Genomic DNA, 19,084 nt, shown 5'->3' with positions numbered 1-19,084 from the left:
GCGGTGGCGGTGGTGGTGGTGGTGATCGATGGAGAAGCAGGCGACGGCAGAAACGCGAGAAAAATCAGGGTCCGCCACATCATCGCCGCAGACGCGTGCGTGCGCGTGCGGGCACAGGAGCGAAAAGGGGCTTCGGCTGTAGCGCGCAGGAGTCGGTATAGTCCTCCTCCTCTCCTCTCCTCTCCACCCAAAGGGGCGCTTCAGCGTTCTTCATGAGCGGGGTGTTGGCAACCAAAGAAGGAAGCGAAAGAGCCGTAACTCTTGACGAGACGACCCCGCGAGTTGCAGTGCGCGGTGCTCCTTGTTGTTGGCTCGACGTGCTTCTCCCCCTCCCTTCCCTTTCTTGAAGGCGTGTGTGTGTGTGTGTGTGTGTGTGTGTGTGTGTGCTTGATCACCAGCTGATGTTGGCGAGTGCGCTAGCCGGCCAGGGCGAGGAGGTGGGCGGACAACGAGGTCTACAGCGCCCGCTGCATCGGCAACACTCATCAAAAGAGCGCGGTGCCTATGGAGGAGGAAGAAGAGCGGCCGACACGCATAGACATGGCACACCGGTGTGGCGACACTTCATGGATGGGGTGAGTGGACAACAGGATGTGCATTTCTCGTCGGGACGCGATGGCCATGCCTCCGAGCACATACCTAGCCGGCGCGACAGGATGACAAAAGAAAGGGACTTCCAAGGCGAGCGCACGAACGCTTCCCTCCTCATTTTACGTGCAGGCATGCTGCTGCCACGGCTCCTTCGCTTTATCACTTGGGCACGTTCCACTGCGTCTTACCACGCGACGACGGCGACGTCCCGCACTGATGCTTGTAGTAGTGCTTCATCTCCGCGTGCTCCGGCCGCTTCCGTCGATCCTGCCAACGAGGGCCGTACATGTGCGGTATGTAATCCTCGTCAACGCCGTTGTTGCTGCTGTCGTCCGCCCACGTGTGGCGGGTGTCACGGCCCTCGGCGTGCCGTGCTGACGAGCGCCACCTCCCACTACCTCCGCCGCCGCTGCCCCGCATGAACGCCATGTCAGGGCGGTGGTACACGCGATGGGCGATGCCGCGGTACCGCTCCGCGTCAGCGCGCAGCTTCTTGATGGCGCGCCGCGCACTGAACACCACCGACGGCTCCGGCGTCAGGGTGGCGGATACGTGGCTTTGTTCATCCTTTCGCTGTAGGTGTGCCTCGTATTCTTTCGCCAGTGCCTCGGCGCAATGGGCGCACGTCGTTGCCGTGAAGTAGATCAAAGAAGACTTGGAGTTGTGCACCAGCGCCTTCTGATGGGTGTAGTCGGCCATGTCGCGCGCGCTGATAAAGTCTCCGCGCTGGTAGTGGCTCAGAGCTAGATTCAGGAGGCTGTGCAGGTAGGCCGTCGTGTCCTTCTTTTCATCACTGGCGAGGCGGTCCAGGTCTTCTTCGATGCGGCGCCGCGTCGCGTCAGGGTCGTCTAGGTTCATAAAGAAGTGATAACTCTTGCGGCGGTGGGCTACGACGAGGGCGGCGCCCGCTGAGGTGGTGCGGAAGCTCGCCGCGTCAGCAGAGGTCGCACCGGACGAGCCGACAACGACACGGCACGCCGTAAAGGCGGCCGGTCGAGCTACGTGGCCAGCGCACGGACCTGGGCTACGGAGGCGCCACATGCAAAATTCGTTTCCGCCGTTTGCTGCGGCGGTAGGCGGGGGGGGAAGGGGTATGGGTTAGGGGCAGTGCCGCAGTCGGATGTCATGACAGTGTGTGTGCCAGGAAGAGGAGAGGAACATCATCGTACGTATATCGAGCGAAGAGGTCTGCGAAGCGCCGTCGTCATGGGAACCAGCCGCAGCAATGGCAGAGAGGCATGCAGTGCCAGAAACGCACCTCCTCCCCCTTCCCCAAGACTCGCCCTTCTCGTTCTCCTTTTCCCATCGAAAGACCACTGTATGGTCCTCCTAGATCCGACAAAGGCACGTGAGGCGCATGAGAAGAAGAACGAAGAGGGAGCGTCCGAGGAATAGGGGCGCTTCCTTGCTGTCACTGCGCGTGCGAAACAATTCGCCGCGGCACGTGCGTGCTCGAGATCATGGCCGTCGGCGACAAGGCACGTTCTTCTTCTGCGCTCCGTGCCTGTCTCCCCCGCGCGAGACTTACGGGCTTCCTAACTGTCCCAGATGAGTGGCCAGAGGCGCGAACTCGAAGAAGCAGGTCGTTTAGTTCTGTCCTCAGTGTTTGCTCGAGTCTTTTATGCGAGCTTCACGGGCATCTCCCCTCCTCGTCCCACCACCACCAACGCTACCAGATGCATAGGCCGCGTGGAATTTGTCGAGTGGCAAAGCAGCGCGCACGTCGGTGTGCGTGCAGGATGACGATGACATCGGTGCTGCTGGTGCAGCTTACGCTTAAACGTTGACGATCAAGAAGAGCAAAAAAGATACGGCCAAGACGAAGAGAGGCAAATAACCCAACACACACACACACACACACACACACACACACGTACATATGGACACAGGTATGTGGGGCGAGGGTGCACACGGATACAGGCAGGGCAAGCGTTGAGAGGTGTGAGCAGCGCCTCTTTCCGCTTGTGCGTGTATTGTTTTCCTTTGTTCCCACACCCCAACTCACGCCTCTTCTCAGCCTTTCTACTCTGGGGCACCGTACGCCTCCGGGAGACGCTCAATGGTGTAGCGGTGCTTCGCAATATACATGATCGGCACACCAGGCACCTTTCGCAGACGCCGCTTGAGCTCCTGATCGCACGTCGCTACAATGTAGATGGGGTGCTGCGTCACGGTGCGCACCACGCAGTCATCAGCGTACTTGCTGTCACACGTCAGGCGCTCAAACCGCTTGTCTCGCGCCAGCTTCAGCGCGATGCGGAACTTCTTGCCTAACTTCTCCAGCTCTGCAAAGACGCAGTCACAGATGCACGGGATAACCTTGGCTAGGAGGCAGTCCATCAAGCCCTGCACAATGTCGATCTTGTTCTGCATGGAAAAGTTGATAAAGTTTGTGTCGAGCCAGATGCGGTACGGCGGGCCGAGGGCGGTGTTATAGGAGAGAAAGTGGGCCGTGCGCGTCGGGGCTGCCTGAGTCACCAGCGCCTTGCGGAAGAGCACAGCCGCGTAGTCCTTGGTCGCCTGCGTGGTGGTGTTGGACTCGGGGGTTTCGTGGTAGCTCTCCGCCTCGCGTTTCTTCTTCATGGCGAGCGACTTTTCCTTCATGAGGATCTTCTTGATGGCATGATTCGCTTGTTTCTTTACCTTGCCCATCGTTGCTGCTGCTGCTGCTGCTGTTGGTGTGTTTCGAACTCTCTGTGCGCGCGCCATCCTCGTCCGTGCGACGAGACGCACGGGGAAGTAAAACATGTATATATGCGAGCAACAGACAGAAAACCGAACGAAGACAGACCGCATGAGACGTTGAGGCCGGTGGAGTGTGGCCGAGAAGGAAGGCGGGAGAGCGACGCGCGGTTCACGATGAGGAAGCTCCGACCGCATCGGTACATCCCCGACACGCCGGAGATACGGGATAAGAGAAAAGCGAGTCTTCCACGCGCACCCATGCATGAAGGGGTGGGGTGCGGGCAACAGTTACGGCGGCTGCGTTGACCAACGCGACTGTGCCTTGCCCCTACACGCGTGTTCTGTATTGTTTGCTGTGGAAGGTATTGCAGCGGAGCGGTGCCGCGCAGCACAGACGAAAAGGGCGCGAGCGGGTCGAGAGAAGGGATAGGCCACACAAAACGGCGCGAGCGGCAGAAAAGATTTAGTTGAAAGAGAGGGGGAGGAGAGCGTGCGTCACGTAAGAAATATAAGTGGTGCTTTGCCTTAGCGCTGCCGTTTGAGTGCATCTCTGTCTCGCTCGGCCATGCAGCGCGAGGCCCAACGTCACACCACACCCCACCCCCACCCCGCCCCATCCGCGTGGCGCGAGGCGGCAGGAGACACACGCGCTTACGGCAAGACGCCAACTCAGCGACCTGAGCACGGCCCCCTGCACCAAAACACTAACCTCCACTTGTCACCAGCAGAAGCGGCTCGACACTTGGCAGGGGATGGAGATCGGGGTGCTGCTTGGCTCGCCTGCACAGAGAGTTGCGACGGGTGGGCACTGGACCCTGCGATGTGAGGGTGTCCTCCGGTCGTCCGAGAACACGAAAAGATCAACAACACAGGGCGATGCACGTGCTGCCGCTCTTCTCTGCAGCGCCCTTGGCCAGCAGGCCGAGGAACAAGGCGCCGCCGGCGCGGCAACAACGAGCGCACAAATCGACGCTCGATATCAGTCTGTTGCATGGTAGCGAGCGATGATCGCAGAGGTGCCGCCTTCCCCGTAGGCGCTCCGCGACAACCACCTCTCTGGCTGATCCTGCGATAGCTCTGCAAGGAGGGCGCCGCCCATGTATACCATGTGTTGCCGCCGCTGCGGTTCCTTCACCCGGATCGGGCACCAAGCCATGCGTGCCGGGTCGCCGTTCAGCTTCTCCGTCAAGTAGAAGGACTTCATCTCCTGCTGCAGCCGCTCCCCAAAGCCTGGCAGCAAGGTGGACCCTCCGGAGAGAATGATGTTCTCATAGAGGGCAGCACGCACGTCGATGTCGGCAGCCTCGATCGACTTCCACAGCGCCGTGGTGATGCCGTCAGACTCGTGGCCGATCTCTTGCGTGTTGAAGAGTACCTCTGGCGCGGCGAACCGCTCGGGCCCCAGGCGGCAGGAGGTGCCGTCCGGAAGCACACAATCGCGGTGCAGAGCGCTCGTCTCACGCGTCAGCCGATCCTCTAGGCCGTTCTTCTGGCGTGCCACAAAGCAGTAACGCTCCTTGATCTGCTGGAGCGTGTTCATGTCATGGAAGAGCCAAGACGCATGCGACATTGCGCTTGTACCAGACCCTGTTGGCACACGACGCTGGTACCGTCGATGCGGCTGCTGATGCCGCAGGACCTGCCCAAGGCGCTCGGTCACCGCGCGACCAGCCACGCCGACGACGCGCTGTGCGGTCGCTAGCACGAATCCGTCGAACACCGGCGTGCAGTGGGAGAGCCCCTCGCCACACTCGACGACGACGCCGCGCTCGGTGCCGTTCGCGAAGAGCGACAGGATTCCCTGCTGCACTGTCTGGATCGCTGAAAGGCCGTATTTTTCGAAGAACAGTTCAAGAAGGTCACATCGCTGCCGAAGCGACATATTCGGTGGCTCGCTCAGCAGCAAGGGCCTCTCCTGCAGCCACTCGAGGCCATCTTCATACCGCCATCGGGCTGTGCCCCCACCAGATGTCTCCACCAGCGCTGGCAGCCGCTCGCACAAAGCATAGTCCCAGATCTCCTGCATGGCGTCCATGTTGTGAATCACGCCGTTGCGCATCGGATGCGTCTGCTCCACCATGGCGAGCGCCCCCGTCGCCACAAGGTCGTCCCCGCACAGAGCTTTCTTTTCAAGAGGCTGTGCTCGATGGAGATGCATGCCTTCCAGGCCACGCACCGCCGTCAGCCCCTTGAATACTGGGGCGCACAGCGAGGATTTCGCGAGGTGAGAAGATGATGATAGCGAGGTCGCAGGCGGGTCTGCGATGCGGGAGAGTGGGGTGGCGGCTTGCATCTTCGGTCGGCCCAGGACGGTGGGGCAGAGGAGCAGCGGCAACGGAGAGACGCCGGCACAGCCGCATCTAACGTTGCCCGTCCCATTATCCAGAACCACCGGTGTGACGGCCATCGAAGGAGCTACTGGCATTCTCTCTTTCGTTCGTTTCGTCCCTTTAAACACAGCTCATGTCGTCGGACAACAACGGTGCTCGCTGTGCCCTATTAGGCAACTGCAGCGCCAGCTCGTTCGCTCAGCTGCTCGTGCGTGTGGCCTGGGGTGTGGATGGCTGCTGCACGAAATGGGATATAGAGTGATGATTGAGGAGAAGCTGGGGAGAGGGAGGCGGGGCGTTAAGAGGAGCGTTGAGCAATGCGATCATTCGAGAAAAAAAAATGAACAGCAGAAAAGCAAATACAAAGCAAATCGGAAGCGATGCGAGGGCGCAGGAGAATGGAAGCGGGAGGGGGAGGGGGGGGACCCGACTGGGAGGGTCATGCACAAGACGCAGCTCCGGTGCACCAATGCATGTGATCTGCCTCGACGAACATTGCAGAGGTACCGTGAACACCAGCGCCCCCCCCACCCCTTTGGTTTTGGTGCGCCTTTGAGTTAAAACGTGTGATGTGATATATGTGAGGGAGCTGAACCGACAGCCATCGACAGAGAACGAGTTGGGTCAGAGAGAGGGGAGGAAGACGGACACGCGCCAGTCAGAAGACCAGGTGGTAGTGTGCCCAACCACCCTCGCATGCGCATACGCATGTGTTCACATGCTCTCTCGGCCATGCAGCGCAAGGCCCAACGTCACACCACACCCCACCCCCACCCCGCCCCATCCGTGTGGCGCGAGGCGGCAGGAGACACACGCGCTTACGGCAAGACGCCAACTCAGCGGCCTGAGCACGGCCCCTGCACCGAAACACTAACCTCCACTTGTCACCAGCAGAAGCGGCTCGGCACTTGGCAGGGGATGGGGATCGGGGTGCTGCTTGGCTTGCCTGCACAGAGAGTTGCGAGGGGTGGGCACTGGACCCTGCGATAGCACGCACGGAGAGGTGTGTTCCCCCATATCGTCATGGGGGCTACACCGGCCACGAGCGAAAACAAGACAACAACATCCGCAGTCCACGCAGGCAGACAGCGACGGGGCGACAACCTGCGCAGCTCCGACGAGCGAGGCACGAGAGCAGTGACAACAAAACCGAAAGACGCAAAATGGACGGCAGCCACCGAAATGCCGACCGTTGGTGATAGGGGCCAGGGGCAGGATCAGGGTCAGGAGGGATGAAGGGGGAGGGAGAAAAGATGTGAGAGCAGGAACGACGAAATCCCCAGCGCCTTGCTTCTCGTGAGGTCCACATCTGCTCAAACCAGCCGTATCTACGTGTACGTGCAGTCCTTCCGCTAACCCCTCTGGCCACCTCTCCTGTTCCGCCTGGAGTGGAGGGGGAGAGGTGATCTGCTCAAGCCCCCTTCTCCTTCTCATACCCGTCCGGCGTATCCAGGTCATCGCGTATGTAGTTCTCCACCCCGACCACGCCTATCTGATTCATTTTCTGCCGCAACCACTGCTCCTTCAGGTCGATGCGGTGCTGCTTGGTCGGTACAAACTCCGTCTCCGGAATGCCGAAGCTCTTCACATCGGTCTTCTTCATGAGCCCACGGTCCATGCGGCACTCGAGGTACTCGCGAACCGGACCTCGGCACATGGGCGTCATGTAGTTGTTCTCCTTCAAGCAAGCATAGTACTTCTCGATCTCGCTTTTGCACTCGCGGTAGTGATCGAGCGGAAAGGAGCCGAGGTCTGGCGGCTTCGCTGTCACTCGCATGCTGTTGGCCGTCACACCGTTCGCCATGGCGCGTGTGTATTGTGTGTGGAATCTGCGGATGTGAATACAAGAGGAGAGCGCTCCGGACAAGCAAGCGAGCGCACGACTGTGGTATTACCGAGAAGCAAACTAGGGAGCGAGTGTGTTGCAGGGCTTCGATATCCGCGTTGGTTCGCGAGTAGATGTTTGCACACACACACACACACACACACGCACACACACACACACACACACACACACACACGCACAGGTGAGGACGATAGAAACGACGGACGAAGAGAGAAGGCGCGAAGTTGGAAGGGGGAAAGAGGGGGAGGGGCGTGCCGGTGAGCAGGTGACGGTTGCTGTTGCTGATCTGTGCCGTCCATTCGACATCTATGTGCACGAGTGCATGCATGAGCGAGTCGGTTTCCGTGGCTACTAGCAGGGAGCCGCATCACTGACCATCGGCGTTCTTCCGGTCGCATTCGGACTCGCTGAGCTCAGCAAAAAGAGAGTGCGAGGGGAAGGGTGGTGCCAACGAAAAAGTGACACTGACGCGGCGTTCCGTATGCCGGCGACCCTTCCCATGCGCCGCGTGAGCAGGCCTGTTGCGTTTCTGGCAGAGAGAGAGAGATCGAGGCGTGCGTGTGGGACGTGCATGCCGACAGCATTGCCCTCTCGCACATCTCTGCGCAGCGCGGTCTGAGCTGCCCCCCTCCCCTTCTTCGGTGGTCGCTCTCGCGCGCGTAGCCGCAGCAGGAGGGGTGGGTGGGGAGGACCGCCAGGCTCAACACACACACACACACACATGAAGAGAAGAGCAGCAGAGAGAAGGGCACAAAGACAACTGGGAAGTGTGCCGCACGCTAGATGCGCCGAGGCCGATAGAGTGGAAGGAGAGGGATAGATACGTGCACACACCCTTCTCTCTCCCTCTCTCTCGCACGCGCGCGCGGATGTCGGGAGGTTTCTCTGGATGTATATCTGTGTGTGCGCCTCGCTCTCCTGCAACGCTGTCAATCAGCGTCGCTCAAGTAAACGTCTTCCAGAGCGAAGAAGCCTGCTGTGGCGGTACTCGCGTCTGCATCCTCGGCGTGGTGCAGCACTGACACGGCTGGAACACCACGGACGATCGCTTCGAGAGACCGGAGGCTCGGCAGAGGGTCAGCGTTCGATGCCATGGCGGCGCTATCCTCGTCTGGGAGCGGCGGAGATGGTGGCGCAGAGTTCATCGCGGCGTTGCCGCCCGTTTCACTCGTTATTGGTGCTGCTCTGGCGGAAGCGCTCTCGGCACGCAGCGCCGATATCGATGCATCAACAGCCGAGGAGAGAGGCTTTGATGTGCCCATCATAGATTGCCTCTGCGACTGCGATGCCTGCTGCTGACGCAGGCTGTATGGAGAGGAGCCGGCCGGCGCATGAGCCGGTGCAGAGACAGTGGACGGTGCAGCAGGCAAGACGGAGGGTTCGTCGTTCTGCTTCCCGCGCCCCCACAACTCGCGGATCCATCGCTCTTGCTGCTGCTGCTGCTGCTGACGTGTGACGAAGACTCCGTCGCGTCCACTGCGACGAGTACCATGACGCGGCCAGCGTACTGCTCCCTTCGCGTTCACCTTCCAGCACGGTTTCCGGGCTGCATGGGCAGTGCCGCTGCTTTTCACACCGTCGTCGTCCCCGTCCTCCGGCTCTGAAAGAGAGGAGGGACTACTCGATGACGGCGCTGCCGATGAGACGAGCGAGGAGGCAGCGGACGCGGATCGCAAACGCGAGGTCGGAAGCGAAAGGGTTGCGCTCGGCGGGATCCTCTGCGAGGCGAGCTGCGATGCAGCGGCAGTGTCCAACGCACTGGACGCCTCGCCACGTGCGGTAATCTCGAAGGCGCTGTCGCTCGTTCGGGTTTCGTGTCGGTGGCGCTTGTGCGTGTGCACTGGCTCTTGCGCAAACCGTCCAGAGGTGATGGCCCAGCTACGGGCATCTGCGAGGCCTTGCTGCGCCACAGGTGCTCCGTCATCGTCATCTTCCTCTCTTGCACTGCCGATTTCGGCATCGCCGTGCCGCCGCGTATGTCGCACAGGCTGTTCAGATCGTTCCCGCCATGGACCGCCGCCGCCGCTCAGCGCAAAGAGGACCTCGACAGGGATGCCCCAGTCATCTGTCGGGCCGCGCGGGAAGCCACCCCCGACTCGGTGATCCATCAGCGGGTTCGCCGAGACGGCTTCTGCTGCTGTCACGGTAGACATTTCATTGGCGAGTGCGTTGCCACCACGGGCCCCAGCATCCTCCCCGACAACACCACCAAACAAATTGGCTGCTAGCTCGACTGCTCCGGGTGAGCGGAGGCTGTTGTTCGGACGCGCGGTCATCTGAGGCGGGATCGGCAGTTCCCGAGGCCCCGCAGCGAGTCCGCGCTCCAACGCGTCCTCTGGCACAATCTCACGGTCAGCGCCGTGCCCGGATTCTCTGGTAAGCGCCATCGTCACGTCTGCGGTGGCGGTGGCCAAGCCGTTCGTGCCGCTGCCGCCGCAGTCGCCCCGCCTTTCGTTGGTGCCACACGCTGCCGCTATCCCCCTCTTGGCGCCCGTTGTCGGCAGCGCGGGCATCGCGAGCGGGTCGTAGAACCCGTCGATGGAAATTGAGTTGACACTGGCGGTACTCGCGCGCACATAAGACGGGGACACGGTTGGCTGTTCGGGCGGGACACCTTGTGGCCACTGTGCCTCAGCGTTGACGGCGTCACACCCATTCCCGGCATCGCACAGCCGCAGTGGTGGTGGTAGTGGTGGTGGTGGGAAGCGAGAGACGGGTGGTTGGTGCGGCTCTGGGGACGCTCCCACACAACCGCTGCCGCACTGCCTCACGGCGGTTGGGGTGTGACCTTCTACGCTGTCAGCTGACTGGATTCGCAGGTGGGTGTCCTCCTCGTCCCCTACGGGCCACTGTCGGCGTTGGAGGTGCTTCAGCGGCGTCGCGCGACCCAGGCGTGTCGGATCGAGGTTCACCGGCTCACCACCGAACTCTCGGTGCAAGGATGTTGGGGAGCGATTCGTCACGGGAGCGTCTGCATGGTCCGCTGGCGCCCGTGCGTGGATCGAGGCGGCTTCGCGGACGGCAGAGGTCTCGTCGTTCCCCTCCAGTGCTGCCCACCAGCGGGTGGGGGCACTCGCGGCAGCGCCGTTGCGCAGCGATCCGCTGCGGGTCGGGCTAACCCCGCGTTGACGACCACCAGACTCTCCGTCGCCACGGTCTAGCATGCGCCCCTCCAAAACCGCATCGGCCACTGCAGCCGTGGTCGACGATGCGTTCGCCTTCTGCGCCGCCACACCGGCTGCGTTGGACGCGTCGAGCGCGCGCCGTCGTTGCCGTTCTTCTTGGGCGGCTTCTTCCTCCGCCGCGTGCTGCCGCAGCAGCGCATCTGTTGTGAAGTTATAGCTGGAGAGGACAGTCTGCATCTCGCGAAGGACGGTGTAGGGTGGGGCAAGGTAGAGGTGCTCCTGCAGCAGTACCGGCACCTGCGTGAGCGCCGGCTCGGGAACGAGGAACGTCCACCGTCGCTGTTGCCCTGCTGGCGTCGTCTCAGCGTCCTCCGCACGACCGCTGACGCGTGGTGACCAGCAGGGAGGGGAGGGAGGAAGAGGGTAAGCAAGCCCCAGGCGCGCACAGGCGCGTTCGCTCGCATAGGTGAGCTCACCATGCACGGCCACGACGTTGAAGGCGGACTCCATGTAGTGCACCTTCATCTGCAGCTCGATACCCTCATCACTGCCGCCATCCGCCTCGGCGGCGGCGACGGCTGCGGCAGCATCGCCTGCGCACCCCTCGTCTTTGTTTTGTGCGCTTGCCCCCCGTGTTGCGTCGGTACCTCCACCGGTGGTGCCGCGTGAACGTCTCTGCGGCGATGCCTGCTTGCCGACGCTGCGTGGTTTCCGTGCCGCTTTGCTCTCCACGGCAGATGCGTGGCCTCCGTTGTCATCGCTGCTGGTGCCTGATATGTCTTCGATGGGCCCGCCAGCAGCTCCCACAGCATCACTGGCGCAGAAGCCGCTGCGCCGCTGATGCAGCAGCCGCAACCCACACGGCTTCCACGCCTGAAAGCACTGCCACAAGTACTCGACCACTGCCACAGCTGTCGCGTTGGAGGAGCGCTGCTTCAGCAGGCGTTTTCCCTCCTTCCAAACCGCGAGCAGGGATCGCGGCACACCGGCGGCAATCGCTGCTGCAGTGAGCGCGCTCCGGGTGTCGTGCCGGCCTCGGCCCGCGTCACTCACAGTCGACCAAGCATCCCCACTACCCACGAGTCCGCTAGCCGCGTATGATGCCGCGCTCGCCGTGCGCGGCGCCATCGACGAAGGACAGAAAATCCGCGGCTTTCCGAGGAACGACCGCGATGCTACCGCAGTCGTCGCCACCAGCGCCCGGGCCTTGTCCGCTGCCGCCGCTCGCGCGGTGGCGAACATGTGTGCATTGCTGAATGTCGGTGACGCCCAGGAGAACTGCTGCTGCTGCTGCTGCAACTGGGCAAGGCGTTCGCGGGCGGCTTCGTGCTGCCTCACCCACTGCGGCACTTCGTCGTCGAGGTCCCTGCGGAGGTCGACAACACCGCCACCGTCGTGCCCGGCGTCTTCCCCGCGGCTGCTCGTGCTGTCCGGGTCTGATGCAGAGGCTTCGGTGGTCCTGCTGTGCGTTGCGCTCCTCTCTGAGCTGCCACTGGTAGTGATACGACCTACACGATGGTGTCGGCTGCGCCTGCGGCGGTGGCGGTCACCGGCACATTTCGGCCTGCCTGCGTGCGATGATGACGCCGCCGCCCCGACCGTTCCCATGAGCACGTGCTCCAGCAGCGCCCACTTCGTCTTTGGTTCTTTGGCCACCCCTTGCGGTCGCTCTGGTTCTCCTCGGCCGCGTGCCTCGCGGTGGTGGCCGAGGCGCACGAGTTCCTCGTCATCACCGTCGATGAGCCTGGAAAGCACTGTCGGCCGTGCGACCGCTGGTGGCACCTGCGGATGCGACGTAGACGCGGCAGCCCAGGATTCGGCCGCGTTCCGCCTCGTTCCTAGGTGGGGCGGCGGATGTCGCGTGTCAGGCTTTGTAGTATCGTCGTCGCTGCAGCTGCTGATGCTGGAGATATCCGACGTATCCAGAGCCGAAACCCCGGCGCGATGGTCTGCATGCCGAGCCGGCGGGCACTTGGCCTCGTGCTGCCGCGCTGTCTGCAGCTGGTGCCTCTGTGAGTTCTCATCGGCGCTCTGCAACGCAGCGGGGCAGCCGCGCAAGTGTGCTGGCAGAAGATGGCGCAGGCGGCGGTCCGGCTTCGCCCGCTCAGGCGGCGGCGGAGAGGACGGTGGAGGCGAACGGTGAGAGACTGGCGAGGTGTACCTGTGTATGTGCTCGCTTCCGCTCGGCGAAGGCGGCTCCACCGCGGGGGAAGAAGTAGTCGGGCCCGATGAAGACATGCGCGCTGCAGCCGCAGCAGTTGCGGTTCGAGGAAAGAGCATCTGATACGTCACTTCCCGCGCAGAGGAGGCGACGGCCAGCGACGACGCTGCGGTACCGGACGGGTGCGTCGCCAGCACCTGCGCATCTCTGGTGGTGGCGCTAGGTTTGCTAGCGAGGTTCTTGCCCTCTGCCCACTCCTGCGGTCGCGCCTGCCGCTGCTCCTGTCTTCGCTGTCGTGCGGCGACGTCGATGAGAACGTCGAACATGGTTCGGCGACCAGCACCACGCAGGGCAGACGGGACACGGACAGCGTGGTCCATCGTGACCACCGTCTCATCCACCGTGCCAACCAACGCGGACGACGTTGCACCCGGTGTCGCTGAGGCAAAGGTGCTGGCAGGGAAGCTGTCGACGCTGCCTTTGCGCGCGTCATCTAGGGAGGAAGTCAGAGACGCAGAGGGCACTTGCTTGGTTGGTGGCCGCCGCTGATGCTGCTGCTGTTGCTGTTGCTGATCCCCCGGGATGAGCCGGAGAGACTGGTGGGCAAGACCGTCGCCGCTTCGAGCAGTGGAGGGGTCTGTTGGGTCATGTTGCAGCAGACCGGATCGATGATCGTAAAAGACTTCCGCCGCTCGGTCACTGTTGTCGCTGCTGTCGGAGTGGTCACCACCTCTCAACTCACTCCTCTCATGGTTGTCATGGCGCAGGAGACCAGAGAACCAGAAAGATCGCCCATCGCTCATGTGAGAGTCGTGTGTGTGTGTGTGTGTGTGTGTGTGCTTTTGGAAAAGTGGTGCAGCTACGACGATAACCGTTCGTAACGGGGGGTCGTTGCGGGTGCAGGCACGCAGCGGTGATGTGCCGGGAGAGCTGCGCGGCCTTTCTTTGCTTGTTGCAACGCTCCGTCTCAAGCCTAGACTTCACTGATCCATCCAAGGCGTTTTTTGTCCCGTACAGGCGACACGGTGCGCCGGCTCTCGCTCTCTATCTCTGTGTAGGTCTGCTTGGCTCGCAGTTTTTGAGCTGCCGGTGCTCGCTCATGCGGGGTGCACGAGCCGAAGCCACATCACGACAGCGCATCACCAACACACGCAACATAGCAGAAGACACGCCCGGACGCCCGCCCAGAAAGGGTGAAGAGAACACGTAGACGCAGGGGGGGGGTGATGGTCGTGGTGAAGAAGGACCAGAAAGAAGTGATGTGCATGCGAAGGGTGTGCTTCTAGGAATCCATGTCCCAGGTGTGCCCATCGCCTTCAGAGGGACAGACAGATACACACACACACACACACACACACACACACACACAGACACACGATCTGACCCGTGCACAGGCGCAAGTCTGTCGACTGATGGCAGTGACGTGCGAACGTTTGCGCAGCTGCCTCTGCATCCTCGCTGACTTGCATACAACGTCGGATACGTCTCTGCGTCAGTATGGTGTAGTGGTGCGGTTGGGAAAAAGAGGTCAGAGCTTCGCTCTATACACCCGCTAATGATGCTGGGGCACGCCTGGGGGCCATTCATGTCCACTCTGGTCGAGCGTTCGACTTGCGCGCGCAGGTGAGCGTGTGCCCTGTGCGCACAGCAGCATCTTATGCCATAGAAGGAGACGTGCCGACGGCGCATAGGAGAAGTAACAGTGGAAGGAGAAGGAGCACACGGCCAAGGGCACCACGTTTGTACAACCGGAGAACACTGCGGGGGCTTCGGAGACCGAGATTACAATCACCACTGCACGCGCAGCTCGTGCGTGCAGCACTTTCCCGCGCCTTCCACTAACGGCTGCACAAGCATCCATCACGCTCACTTACCCGCCCTATACGCACGCCCACGCAGACACATGGGCGGCTGTTCCCATCTACGTCTCTTCTCTGCTCCACCTCCGACGCTCTTACGCACGTCGGCTTGCCCTGGCCGGTGCCCGCATCCACACCGTCACGCGCGCGTAGACACCATCAGGCGGACGCGTTCTCCGTGTGCTCGACGCCAAACAAAGAAACGGAGTGCAGACATCGTTCTCTCTCTATAAAAGCAAAACAAAGCGGAACTCCTCCTCATTTCCAACAAGCATCAAGGGCAGCAATGGCGGAATGGCGGTAGGGAGGGGAGAGTAGTCCCTGCACACCCCAGACCGACCGTGACGTACGCATGTACGCGCAAGCCCTCTGCTGGTCGTCCCTCACGCCATCACTGCGCTTCAGCTGAGCGTTTCTTGACGATACGCATGACCTACGCGTAGGGCGCCCACCATGCGAGCGCCATCCAGGCAGCCGCTCACTCAACAACCTCTTGCTTGCCCACTGCTGCACTGTGCGGCCCATCTGGCGTGGAGGAGCATGGCGCGAGGGAAGGCGGAGTTGGTGACGCGGCAGACAGGTCGTGTGCGCTTGAATGATGATGCTTCCAGAAGGAGAGGCGCTGCTCTGCCACCTGCCGCTCTACCTCCGCGAGCTCCCGCACCGCCGCTTCGCGGGCGAGCTGCGCGACATACCGCTGAGCACGGTAGGCCTGCTGCTGCGCATGGTCGAGGCGGTCGCAGTACGGGGAGAGAGAGGGGTCGCTCGCCGCTCGGCCGCCCATGAACGCAGTTTGCATGGTTCTCTCACGAGCACCTCCGCTGACACCACCCACGCCGGCGATGCTGGTCCCACTTATCGGCACTGCCCACATCGAAGACGCACCACAAGCACCGGTGCGACTGTTTTGTTGCGCCGCGGCCGCGTGCGCTTGTGCTGATACAGGCGCACTTCTCGACTTGCCTTTGGTGTCAGTAGCCTGCGCGGGAGAGGGCGGCGACGACGCTGTCTCTGGCGGCGGTGGCGGCGGGGTTGCCGCCCCGCCTGACACCTTGTTTGCCGCCTCTGGCACCGCACCAGCGCTGCCGTTAGCCGCGACGCCACTGCCACCGAACTGGCTCGTCAGGTGGTGGGACATGACGGAATCTAGTGCGTATGCTGACACGCACGGCGCTGATGGTGCCGCAGCAGGCGGCCTCTGCGGTAAGAGTGCAGAGGGGGAGGACAGAGATGCGTAGTGGGCTGGAAAGTCGGATATGGCGGATGCCGGTGCGAGCCCAGGCAGCTCGACGCCGCACGGCACAACCCCACTGCCGACCCTGCCACTCGTGTTCAACACTGATGGTGCTGCTGGCAGGGCGAAGCCGCAGTGCGGACACCAGCCCGGTGCTGTCGTCTTATGCGCGCGCTTCTCTTTTTCGAGGCTGCCTTTCCTGCTGTGATGGCCTTTGGTTGCCGCTGCTGCCCCAGCCGCCTGCTCTGTCGTGTTCGTCGTCGACGGTGGCTGCTGTCGAGACGAAGAGAATGCATCCTTCGCGCTGGGGATAGCGTTGCTGTTGCCTGCGGTAGCATCCGCATCTTCGTCTCCTGCTGCGGTGGCGCTTGTCGCATACCAGTCCTCCCACGCTTGCAGCTTCTTGAGAGCGACGTCGAGTTGCGCTTGGAGAGGGCCTGACGACGGTTGCGACGTCCCAGCAGGAGAAGTCTTCTCTGGTGCTGCTGCTGCTGCTCGCTGCTGCTGCGGTGGCGGCGCTCGATGAGCCTGCTGACGACATGTATGAAGCTCAGCGACGACCAGCTGATGCGAGGCTCGAGCGTGGCTCAGCTGCGTCTGCACGGCAAACAACTCTTCGGTCAAAAGCCGCATGGCCCGCCGGCTCTGCTGTCGCTCACTCTCCCCCGGCGCCGCCACGGCTGCATCGGTGCCTTGACGGTGACGCGGTGGCGTCTCTCCTCTCGCCGGCGAGCTCTGACGGTGAGCGCCGCCGCTGCCGTTTCGGTCGTGAAGTTCCAGCAACACGCGGTGCAAGAGGGCTTCTCGCTGCGCGAGCGCGTCCCGCAGGGACAGTATTTCTGTTTCTAGCTGTGCGACTGTGGCCAGCCCTGCTGCTGAGGAGCTCGCTGCTGAGGATGCTGAAGTCCCTGCGGGTGTAGCGGTGGCACTCACAGAGGGAGGCGGCGCCGTGGCACGGACAAGCGGGTTGGCAGCGACGAGTGCGCTGTCGGCAGCGGGGGAGGGCGTCGCTTCAGTTGCCGGGCCTGAAGCGGGCATTGCCGGCTGCGGCAAGGACGTCAGGGGATGTCCCTCGCTGCTCATCGCTACTACAATGGGTGATGCAGCGGTGCTGACGACCTGCGTACTACTCGTGACAGGTGGTTCTGGAATCACTGGCGTGGGTGCTGCCGCCGGCGAGGAGGTAGTCGCGGTCCGGAATGGGTAGCGGGAAAGATCGGACGCGCTCGCTAAAGTGCCGGTCGCGGCCGCTGCTGCGCGTGGCCAGAGCAGGCTCGCGTCAGTCGACGCCCACACCGTCGCCGCCGCTGGAGACGCAGAGGAGGGGCCGGCGAGCGAGGAGGCGGGGGGCTGCGTGTCCGCGGTGACGGGGGTGACGAGCGTACCACCAGTGGCGGCACCTTGCAGAGGGATGCCGCTGGCGTTGCCCCCGCGCAGGGAGGCGGGGACTGGCGAGAGGTCTACTGAGGTGGTGGAGGTAGCTGGTGCAGGAGAAGACGAGGGCACTGATGCAGACCGCGTGCTCGTACGGGCGGGTTTGCCGAGGCTTGCCATGCGACGCGATTGCAGAGTATCCGCGTGAGGAGGGCCGTGTGTCGCGATCCGTGAGCGCGTCGCGCTCACACGCTGCCCGAACGCAAGGCGAGGACGGCCGTCTACTTCCGTGGCCACCGTGGAGGACGCGCTCGTCGACCGCGTTGGCTGGGACAGCACAACGACCGATGATGGGCCGAAATGGACTCGCTTCGACGATGACGAGCGTTGCAGCTGCGGCGCAGCAGTTGCGGAGGCGTGACGCAGTTTCTCGTTCTGCTCCAGTCCAGCGCGCAGGAGGTGCACCTCCTGCTCCAGGACGCGCACCTGCGCTTCAAGGTTAGCGGTGTAGGCGGCTTTCCGCGGCACTGTCCCCGGCGTGCCTGCCGACGGCTGCGGCACGACGGCATCGCTGCTTAGGAGAGGCACGATCTGACGTCGATTCGCGAGTTGTTGGGGGCCCAGAGAGAGCCCAGCCAGGGGAGAGCTCGGCTGCATCGGAGAGGATGCCAGTGGGGCTGTAGATGTCGCGGGGCTCACAGGCGCACCAGCAGAGAGGTGTGCAAGAGGGAGAGTACAAGACGACGACTAAGGAAAGTTAAAGGGGTGTGAGGTAGTGCAGCTCATGGGCTTTGGTGGCGATGGCGAGATGCGGTCGCTTGGCCGCACACGGACAGAGGGGCTGTGCACGGCGCCCGACCCTTTTTCTCGCCCCTCCCCCTCCCTCTTTTCGTTTGGGCGCTCTTTGGCCTTCGTCGGATACCTGGAGAGTGAGCAGCGGAGCAAGTGGGCGGCGTTGAGAAGAGAAGACGACGGACACGTGCCCCCCAGTGGCTGAATGTATGTGTATGCGTATTTGATGGTAGAGAGGTGTATGCGTATCTATGTGTGTGCGTGGTGTGTGTGTGTGTGTGTGTGTGTGAGCCAATTCTATTCCTGAGACGCAGCGTGATGCGCCGTGTACGTGCTTCGGCGGCTGTGCGTTGCCGCCGTGAGTTTTTGGAGCGGGAGGAGGATCACAGCAGGGAAGAGAAGTGGGGGCAGGGTGGAAAAAAAAGAGGGGTGAGGAGGAGAGGAGGCGGTAGCGTGAACTGGCGAGGATCACCACGTGGCGCCCCCCTTCCCCCAAACCCACTCACTCAGCTGCCTCGCCTGTCAACGAGACTCTTGCGCTCAGATACCTGCCTAAAGGGCGTGACACACATCGATGGCTTCCCTATCACGCACCGCTGCAGAAGGCGTGTTGGCGTCTGAGCACCTTGCATGACCCAGTGGAGCGATGGATGCACGCATGCGTGCGTGGATGTGTCCTACCCCCTCCCCCCTTACCTCCAAGAGCGCCATGAGAGAAGAAGAGGTGGTACGAGGGCCGTCAGAAGCAGTCGACCAGAGGGCACAAACAAAGTAAAGGAAGAGAGCGAGCGAGCGACAGACAGGGGGGGGGGTGAAGGCAAGGGTGCGAGAGTGAGCGAAAAGGGATGGGTGCCGTATGCGGTGACGTTGCCATCAAGGTTGCAGCGTGGGCGGGGGGGGGCGTCATGCATGATGAATAAGTTGTAGAGAGGCGCAGCATCCGATGGCGGGAAGGGGGGAGAGCAACGACCAGCTCTCTTCTTTCGCTCACTCTCACGTCTTCTAGCACCCTCTCTCTCTGTCCGTCTCTCTGCACACCATCGTCGCTAACTCTCCTGGATGTCGCTCCAAGGAGGAGCAAGCCGGC

General features: G+C 62.4%; 6 protein-coding genes across 6 annotated transcripts; all 6 read right to left on the bottom strand.

Moving 5' to 3' along the window:
• Positions 1 to 750: 750 nt before the first annotated feature.
• On the bottom strand, positions 751 to 1,449 carry LMJF_19_1220 (conserved hypothetical protein; the record flags this gene model as incomplete). The annotated part of the gene is made up of 1 exon (XM_001682653.1): positions 751 to 1,449. The coding sequence occupies one exon, from the start codon at positions 1,447 to 1,449 to the stop codon at positions 751 to 753; it is 699 nt and encodes a 232-aa protein (XP_001682705.1).
• A 1,164-nt stretch (positions 1,450 to 2,613) lies between these two features.
• Positions 2,614 to 3,243, bottom strand: LMJF_19_1210 (conserved hypothetical protein; the record flags this gene model as incomplete). Its single annotated transcript, XM_001682652.1, has 1 exon — positions 2,614 to 3,243. The coding sequence occupies one exon, from the start codon at positions 3,241 to 3,243 to the stop codon at positions 2,614 to 2,616; it is 630 nt and encodes a 209-aa protein (XP_001682704.1).
• A 1,012-nt stretch (positions 3,244 to 4,255) lies between these two features.
• Positions 4,256 to 5,434, bottom strand: LMJF_19_1200 (putative actin-related protein 2; the record flags this gene model as incomplete). Its single annotated transcript, XM_001682651.1, has 1 exon — positions 4,256 to 5,434. The coding sequence occupies one exon, from the start codon at positions 5,432 to 5,434 to the stop codon at positions 4,256 to 4,258; it is 1,179 nt and encodes a 392-aa protein (XP_001682703.1).
• A 1,583-nt stretch (positions 5,435 to 7,017) lies between these two features.
• LMJF_19_1190 (conserved hypothetical protein) lies at positions 7,018 to 7,410 on the bottom strand (the record flags this gene model as incomplete). The annotated part of the gene is made up of 1 exon (XM_001682650.1): positions 7,018 to 7,410. One exon carries the CDS (start codon positions 7,408 to 7,410, stop codon positions 7,018 to 7,020), a length of 393 nt encoding a protein of 130 aa, XP_001682702.1.
• Positions 7,411 to 8,381: 971 nt separating this feature from the next.
• LMJF_19_1180 (conserved hypothetical protein) lies at positions 8,382 to 13,541 on the bottom strand (the record flags this gene model as incomplete). Its single annotated transcript, XM_001682649.1, has 1 exon — positions 8,382 to 13,541. The coding sequence occupies one exon, from the start codon at positions 13,539 to 13,541 to the stop codon at positions 8,382 to 8,384; it is 5,160 nt and encodes a 1,719-aa protein (XP_001682701.1).
• A 1,534-nt stretch (positions 13,542 to 15,075) lies between these two features.
• LMJF_19_1170 (hypothetical protein) lies at positions 15,076 to 17,862 on the bottom strand (the record flags this gene model as incomplete). The annotated part of the gene is made up of 1 exon (XM_001682648.1): positions 15,076 to 17,862. One exon carries the CDS (start codon positions 17,860 to 17,862, stop codon positions 15,076 to 15,078), a length of 2,787 nt encoding a protein of 928 aa, XP_001682700.1.
• Positions 17,863 to 19,084: the final 1,222 nt, after the last annotated feature.

The sequence above is a fragment of the Leishmania major genome, chromosome 19 (genome assembly GCF_000002725.2).
Source record: "Leishmania major strain Friedlin complete genome, chromosome 19".
NCBI lineage: Eukaryota > Euglenozoa > Kinetoplastea > Trypanosomatida > Trypanosomatidae > Leishmania > Leishmania major.
This window is presented reverse-complemented; position numbering and strand designations above follow the sequence as displayed.